The 8,585-nt window shown below is 42.3% G+C and overlaps 1 protein-coding gene across 1 annotated transcript in view; it reads left to right on the forward strand.

Annotated features, from left to right (window-relative positions):
• The window catches only part of CENPJ (centromere protein J), a 31,065-nt gene extending 27,678 nt beyond the window's left edge, over window positions 1-3,387 (forward strand). Inside the window, exons 13-16 of the mRNA XM_054015508.1 lie at window positions 1,605-1,745; window positions 1,824-1,908; window positions 2,001-2,121; window positions 3,061-3,387. Of these exons, the coding sequence (XP_053871483.1) occupies window positions 1,605-1,745; window positions 1,824-1,908; window positions 2,001-2,121; window positions 3,061-3,253 (540 nt within the window). The 3' untranslated portion in view covers window positions 3,254-3,387. The remainder of the gene's footprint in view (window positions 1-1,604; window positions 1,746-1,823; window positions 1,909-2,000; window positions 2,122-3,060) is intronic.
• The last annotated feature ends 5,198 nt before the right edge of the window (window positions 3,388-8,585 follow it).

The following is an 8,585-nucleotide window of genomic DNA, read 5'->3' on the forward strand; positions in this document are numbered from 1 at the left end:
AGAATGGGACAAGATCCTCTTGACGGTCATGGAACATGGAAACCCTAACATCACCTGCCAGGAGATTCCACTGCTGTAGTTTGGAGCCCAACAGCTTTGCCTTACTCTTGGGTAGTTCCAAATCCTTGACAAAGTCATTCCGTTCACCTTGTGTAATGAGGTGTGGCTCGGAGGAGGATGGGAGAAAATGTGGGTCCTGTGACATTGATGGTTCAGGACCAGAAGTTTCTTCCTCTTCCTCTTCCTCGTCTGACTCAAGTGAGAATGATTCTGGTGCATCAGGAACCGGCAGTCCTTCTCTGTGGGGTACTGGGCGTATAGCTGATGGAATGTTTGGATAATGCACAGTCCACTTTTTCTTCTTTGACACACCTTTCCCAACTGGAGGCACCATGCAGAAGTAACAATTGCTGGTATGATCTGTTGGCTCTCTCCAAATCATTGGCACTGCAAAAGGCATAGATTTCCTTTTCCTGTTCAACCACTGGCGAAGATTTGTTGCACAAGCATTGCAGCATATGTGTGGGGCCCACCTCTTGTCCTGATCTCCAATTTTGCAGCCAAACTAAAGGTGATAGGCTTTCTTAACCATAGTGGTTATACTGCGCTTTTGTGATGCAAAAGTCACTTCACCACAAACATAGCAGAAGTTATCTGCACTGTTCACACAAGTACGCGGCATCTCTGCTTACTTTGGCTAAACAGAAATGTGTCCCTTTGCAAAATCAAACACTGACAAATAAGAGAGCATGACACTGTATGATTTCTAGAGCTGATATAGAGCAATTTGTTCAGCAGAGTGATGTAAGCTTCATTATGATTGCATCATCCATGATTTCTAGGAATAACATGATACAATTCATATCATGTGTGGCGCAATACCAGCTTCAGATTGCATCATTCGTTGTTTTGCTTAAAAAGCAAGTAGTGTCCAAACCCAGTCATAGATTTATTCATAGATCCAGTCAAAGGTGTATTTTAGTCATTTCTGGTTTAAATTGAGATCCCTTCCCTTTATAACTCACTTATCCTCCGCCATTCCCAAGTCAAGGGTCGTATATACTGACCCAATAGCATATCTTGAAAACTAGAGCCAATCAACAATTTTAAGCATCATTTTTGTTCTCAGTGACCCAGAATTAGTGAAGTTTGACTACATTTATTTCAGAAGCATTTTGGCTGTAGAGCAGTGTTATTGGAGAAATGGTTTGACAAAATGTGAGAAACACAGCTATCACTTTGAAACCTGTTTCAAGGATGTGGCTGACAAATTCATAAATGGCTATTCCTGTGTATTGCTTTCTGGTTCCACAACAGCATCTCTGGCTGTATTTTATTACTACTATTGGATCAAACCAGACAATGGAAAGTTATGGAAATTCAGGATTGGATGAGAAGTACAAACAAACTTTGGCTCTCAAAGAGCTCAGTCTTAAATTCTGGGCAAAAGTCAGATAAATTCTTCATCTAATGCTGGTTTACCTGTCAATAGCTAGAACTGTCAAACTGCTAAAATGGCCAAATTTAATTTTAACTGACATGGTTGTTGAAAACTTTACCAGTTTTATTGCTGAACATCCACTTTTATGTAATTTACCTTTTAGGTTGAAAAGGTTTTAAAAAATGGCTGTCATCTTATATTTTTCCCTAATGGAACACGGAAAGAAATGAGTTCGGATGGAAAGACCATAACTGTAACCTTCTTTAATGGGGATGTGAAACAAGTTATGCCTGATCAAAGAGTGGTATGTATCCAAATTTTTTCCAGCAGTTTAATATGGCCAGATTTTCTGAAGACCCTTATGATCTATTCTTCTCTACAGATTTACTATTATGCAGATGCCCAGACAACTCATACTACATACCCTGATGGGTTAGAGGTCTTGCATTTCTCAAATGGGCAAATAGGTAAAAACTATGAACCTTTTATCTGTATATTTTAGTTTTTATATAAAAACTTTCTATAGTTATTTTGAAACAAAATATACACATTGTTACAGAAAAGCATTACCCTGATGGAAAGAAAGAAATTACGTTTCCTGACCAAACTATTAAGAATTTATTTACGGATGGGAGAGAGGAAAGCATTTTTCCAGATGGCACTATTGTTCGTGTGCAAAGGTAAATTTTTTTCTTTAAATATACCCTACAAATTCCCACACAATGGGGAGGGGCGAGGGGGAGAGAAAAGTTCTTGGCACACTGAAGTTCATCCACCCTTCCATGAATACTCATTTTCTGTGTACAGTGCTTGTCTTCAAGTTAAGATGGATATATTATATGAAAGGATGAAAAATGAATATTTGTATATAACTGTGTGGTATATCCACTAGTAATAGAGAACTTTTTAAAACCTTATTCAGCTTGAAGCTTACACTTGAAAATGTTTGATACATCATGTCTGATATATAGAAGAAATGTAGCATTTTATAGTGAATAATGTATTTACACAAAGTACATCTAGTAATCTGCTTTTAAGAGACAGGAGTCCAAGCATTCATTTATTTAATCGCATGTACTAATATAGGCCCTGAAACAGGAAAGCACTTTAGCACATGCTTAAATACTTTTCCTGAATCAGGGACAAATTTATTTGGGCCTTCCAATGCTTCAAATAGGATGGTAAGCTATATTCCGTGCCTTGATTTAACTAAATCAAGAACAATCTTTCCAAAGATGCATGTTGCTAATGATTCCCATACTTTTACACTTCAGTGATCTCTACCCCTCCTTCCTTGCTTTAACCTATTAAGACAGCCTCTCTGAACTTTTTTTTAAATTGCCTTCAGAATGCAGCTTTAGTATTGTTTAAAATTAACTGCAACACTAGTGATCAGCTGAGATGGTATTTATCAACTTTATAGTTGTCAAAAACAAACTTTCATTAAATCACAATAAAGTTCTGGAAAAATAGTGCATGCTCTTTCAGAATGTTTACAAAGTTTCTACATTCAATTAAACCCCTGCCTACTAACTTTTAGTATGGTGTTGGAATTTCAGTTTAAGGCTGGCTCTGTCAGTCTATTTTATATTTAATTGTATACACTTTATTTAATACAGAGATGGAAGCAAAACTATAGAATTTAACAATGGCCAGAGAGAGCTGCATACGCCACAGTTCAAGAGACGTGAATATCCAGATGGCACTGTCAAGACTGTGTATGCGAATGGACACCAGGAAACAAAGTATGTCTGTGGGAGAGTAAGAGTTAAGGACAAGGATGGTAATGTTATAATGGACACCAAGTTATAACATGACTTATGAAACTCTTGTAAGCACCTAGCAAAAGTGTAGAAGTGTATATTTGTTAAAACTTTACCCAATGTATATATTGTACATAATTTTGTTTTTGATTGTCTAAAATAAATTTATTTTTAAAATAAACAGTGAAATTAAGGAGATGTTTCTGACTTGGTCTGCCAAAAGGGCTTATTTTGAGAAATTTCAATCTGCTTTCATATGTGAGTTAAGCAATTACTTCCTAAATTCTCTTTCAAGTAGCATTTATCACCAGATGCAAGAAGTCTTGCTCATGAAAGAAACCAAGTGCTGTTGTCAACTACAGGAGTTAGTCTTAAGTGATTAAAACCTTATGCTTAAATGAGTGACCCCTTTTTATGCACAAGATTACTTTTTGAATTTAAGATCAACCCAGATCTGCCCTGCCTCCCTCCCTCTGTTGCTCGCTCTCCCCCACCTCACTTTAACTGGGCTGGGGCCAAGGGGTTCGGAGTGTGGAAGGGGGCTCCAAGCTGAGCTTGGGGCAGGGGGTTGAGGTGCAGGAGTGTGGGGTGCAAGCTCTGGGAGTTTGGGTGCAGGGGTCATGTGGTCACACTGCACCTAATCTCATAGAATCCACTGGACATTTCATGAGTTTTACTTATTAGTGTCGTGTGTAGTTTATAGATCCAAAATCCTTCAGGGATTGTCACAAATCAGTGTAACAATCTCAACTATGGGGACTGCATTGGCTAAACCTGGGGCAGGAGTGAGGGGTGCAAGCTCTTGAAGGGAGTTTGGGTGCAGGAGGGGTCTTAGGGCTGGGGCAGGGGTTTAGGGTGCAAAGTGCAGGCTCTGGTCGGGAGGCATATACCACAGGTGGCTTCCTGTCGGTGGTGTAGAAGGGCTCAGGCAAGCTGCCTGCCTGCCATAGCCCCAGGCCAGTCCTGGAAGCAGCTGGCATGTCTCTGGGGGAGAGAGGGTAGTGGGTCTCCATGCGCAGCCTGCGCCCACGACCTCTGCGATCAACAGGTTGGTGACCACTGGCCTAAGGGTTCAAGGAGACTTTATATTAGACATCGAAGAGAGATGCTAAAACTAATTGCCAGCTGATAAGGTTTTTGGTGCTAGAGCTGAGTCCTAACTAGCCAGGAACATAAGAGCTAAGCTGCACATAATGCTGCAAGACCACCTGAAGCAGAATCTAAGCATCAGTGGTGCTTATCACTTTATTTGGACAGCATATAAAATGTGAATTCTAGCATTTGTTGACACTTGGGACTCACCAAATGGACTTGTTGCATGGCAAGAAGAGGTTACTTACCTTACAGTAACCCAAGTTCTTCCATAGGGACATAAGACAAAACTTGGTGCTCCTGTGCGCATGCTTGTGCACTCTCAATTGGGCATGCAATATGGTGTCTGCAGGCCCATGCTTGCACAGAGCAGTTCTAGTTGCTCAGAACGGGGCATCCAGGGAGGTACAAGCCTGCTGCTACTCAGTTCCTTAACTGTGAAGCCGAATTCAACATCAGAAGGGAAGGAGAGCAGGAGGTTGAACACCCCTAAGGCGAAAACATCTCCAAGACCTCATTACTGGAAGGTAAGTAACCTCTCCTTCAAGTATTTCCCTTATGGGGGCTCCACTGTAGGAACCTCCCAAGCGTAACTCAGTGAGGTGAGGGGTGCCGAAGAGGTAAGTCCAGGTTACTTTGAATGTGATGTCTCTGGAAGCAGGTAAGATGATATAATACTTGGCAAAGATATGGATAGAAGACAAAGTAGCAGTCCAATGTCCTTCAGTAGTGCTGTAGCTGTGGACTGAACACTAGTGCAGGGGTCGGCAATCTTTCAGAAGTGGTGTGCCGGGTCTTCATTTATTCACTCTGATTTAAAGTTTCGCGTGCCAGTAATACATGAACGCTTTTAGAAGGTCTCTTTCTATAAGTCTATAATATATAACTAAACTAGTGTTGTATGTTGTCAAACAGATAGTTAAGGGTTAATGCCTCTTTTACCTGTAAAGGGTTAAGAAGTTCACCTAGCCTAGCTGACACCTGACCAGAGGAACCAATGGGGGGACAAAATGTTTCAAAAGGAAGGAGGGAAGTTCCCTTTGTCTGGGTCAGTTTCAGTTTTGGCCAAAGTGGAAAAGATCAAGGAATCAGCTTCTTATCAGAGTAGTGAGTATTAGAAAAGGAATAAAGAGGTTTTATTTATTTTCTTTTTGTAACTTGTCTTGTGCAATTAGGGAATAATCAAATTGGGTATTCTTTTGTGTAACTAAGTTTTGCCCAGGGAAACATCCTCTGTGTTTTGAATCTGTCCTCTGTGAGAGTAGCTGGTATGCTAATCTCTCCCAGAGGTTTGTCTTTCACCTCTTTTCTTTCATTAAAAGCCTTCTTTTTAAAAACCTGATTAATTTTCCCTTGTTTTTAAGATCCAAGGGGATTGGGTCTGGACTCACCAGGAATTGGGGGGGGGGGAAATGGGGGGATAGTTAAATTCTCCTTGTGTTAAGATCCAAGGGGTTTGAATCGGTGTTCACCAGGGAATTGGTGGAGGAGTCTCTCAAGGCTACCCAGGGAGGGAAAGGTTTTGGGGATGAAGACAGTTTCCCAAATAACTCATAAATCATTTGGGTGGTGGCAGCCAGACCAGATCTAAGCTGTTAATTGAGCTTAGGGGTTCACATACAGGTCCCCATATCTGTACTCTAAAGTCCAAAGTGGGGGTGAAACCTATAACCTATGTAAAGTAAATAAGGTTTTTAAAATGTTTAAGAAGCTTAAATTAAAATGCAGAGCCCCTGGACTGGTGGCCAGCACCTGGACGTGAGTGTGCCACTGAAAATCAGCTCGTGTACCACCTTTGGCACACATACCATAGGTTGCTTACTCTTGCACTAGTGGAATGTGCTGTTACTCAGGAGGGGTTGCACCGTTACATTTTCATAGCAGGTCAAGATGCAACCCGAAACCCAGCCTACGAGAGACCTGGAATGGTTTAAGTTCTGTCCAGCTAGAAAGCAAATGCCCTTCTGACATCCAGTGAATGAAAGCTTTATTCCTCTCTGGAGGCATGAGGTTTTGTGCAGAAAACTGGCAGGCAAATTTCCTGGTTAATGATTTCAAGGAGACCTCTGGGAGGAAGCAACGATGGAGATATAGTATAACCTTGTCTCTGCAGAAGGTGGTGTATTGTGGGTCCTCCATGAGTGCTCCCAGATCACCTTGTTGAGGGGATGGTGATTAAGATCAAAATTTTGAGGGAGAGGTGGAGGGAGAAACAGGTTGCCACTGTTTCAAAGGGACTGGGTTTTTTTTTTTTTTTTTAGTGTTTAAAACCAGGCTGAGGTCCCAGGAGGGGGGGTGGGCAAGTTGTCGAACAGGAGAAAACAAGTTGCATAGGCCCTTAAGAAATCCAGTGCCTGTGGTGTGTTCTGGCTAGGTTAGTGGAAGGATGTCTCAAATAAGCTCTATCACAGCCTGTGTTTTGAATCCCAATACATAGTCCAGGATCTTGGAAAGTGGAACTTCCAAGGCTAGAGAAGATGAGATGGAGCACCAAACTGGAAGCACTTCCACTTCTGGAGGTGACTCTTGCAAATACTGGCCTCTCTCTTGGATGAGAGAACTGACTGAATTTTAACCAAAAAGGGCAATTCCATGCTCTCAGATTCCAGGAGGAGGGGTTAGGACAGATGAGGGCCCTAAGCTGTGTGTCAATATGCCTTCGAGATAGGAAGTCCGAGGGGTGTTACCTTTGAGAGAGAGATGAGGTTTGAGTACCACACTTGTCTCAACCAAGAAGGGTGCTATGAGGATACCTCACAGTGCAGCTTGAGAACTACCTATATCCTTTAAATCCTCAAGACCCTTAACACCATGACCCTGGACTCTTCTTTATGCTTATCAGGGAAACCCCTAGAGAGTTGTAGCCATAAACTCCCTTGGAGTAGAACAGATGACATTTTTCACTGTTCGGATGGCAGAAAGGTCTACCCTAGTCTGGCAGATGCTGCGGAAGCTAGTTTTGTGCTCCTCTTTGTGATCTCGCCAGATGTGCCTGCTCAGGGAATCTGCAATTATATTCTGGAAGCCTGGTAGATAGACTGCTGCTATTTCTACCCCATGAGAGAGAAACCATTTCCATAGCCTTAGTGACTTTGTGCATAAGGACAGACCGCTTGCTCCAGCTTGGCAGTTGAAGTAATACATTGCTGCTTTGTTGTCAGGGATTACGCTGAGTGACCTTATATGGCATGAAGGAAGCATATCATACTGCTCTTAGCTTCAGTATAGTGATACTGAATGCAGATTCCTGTGCTGACCTTTGGCCCTGTGCTGGCTATTGGTAGGTGGGCTCTCCATCCCAACAGATGCATGTGTTATGCCTTTGAAGGTGCTGGATGCAAAAATGGAACTCCAACACAGACCCTCCATGGGTCTTTCCACCATCTAAGAATCCAACACCTTCCAAGCACTGATGCATTTGGACAGGCTCTGTGTTTTGGCTATATGCTGTTTTTATCCATGTCTGGAGGCATCTAAAGTGCCTCCTTGTGTAAGTAGTCACATACATTGAGGCTGACGTGACTCAGACCTGTGGACAAGTCCTCTCTATTTGTGGGCTGCACTGTAATGTTGAAATTAGGTTGGATTGGGTAGAGAATTTCTCCTTGGGTTGGTAGGCTCTTGGAGTCCAGAGTAGCTCCCTGTACTGCAGCTAGTATGGATTTTTTTTGTGGTTGATGTGAAGGGCCAGAGATTGGAATACTGTTAATGCTCTAGGTGTTGCCAACTGGACCTCTTGGGGCAACCAGCCTCTGAGAAGCCATCCAAACATGGGAACACTGAATTTGAGGCAAGCTATCACCCCAGAGAATTTTTGTGAACACCCTGGGGCACCAGAAGAGTCTAAAAGGGAAAACCTCAATATTGACTGTGCTCTCTGCATAGTACAAATCTTAGGAAACACTTGTGGGAGGGGTGGATGGCTACGTGAAAGTAGGTGTCCTTAGGGTCAAGTACAACAACCCAGTCTCCTGGATCTAAGGATGGAATTAGGGTAGCTAATGTTACCATTCTGAAGTGCTGTGCTAGGACAGTTACTTAAGTCAAGGCTTGGTCTGCATCTTTCTTAGGAACAAGGAAGTAATTGGAATTGCACTCTCTTCTGATGACTCTGGTCAGGCTGGTTCTATTGCTCCCAGAAGAAGAGTGAATTACTTTAGCCCCTCCTTCTAAGAGGCACTTTTGACACCTTGGTTGAGAGCATAAGTGGGTAGAAGTATGGCTAGGAGATACCTGTTTCTGTAGGCTCCTGCTGCTTAGAGAAAGTGTGCTGATGGTATTGGAATTAT

Source organism: Malaclemys terrapin, chromosome 1 (genome assembly GCF_027887155.1).
Source record: "Malaclemys terrapin pileata isolate rMalTer1 chromosome 1, rMalTer1.hap1, whole genome shotgun sequence".
Taxonomy (NCBI): Eukaryota; Metazoa; Chordata; order Testudines; family Emydidae; genus Malaclemys; species Malaclemys terrapin.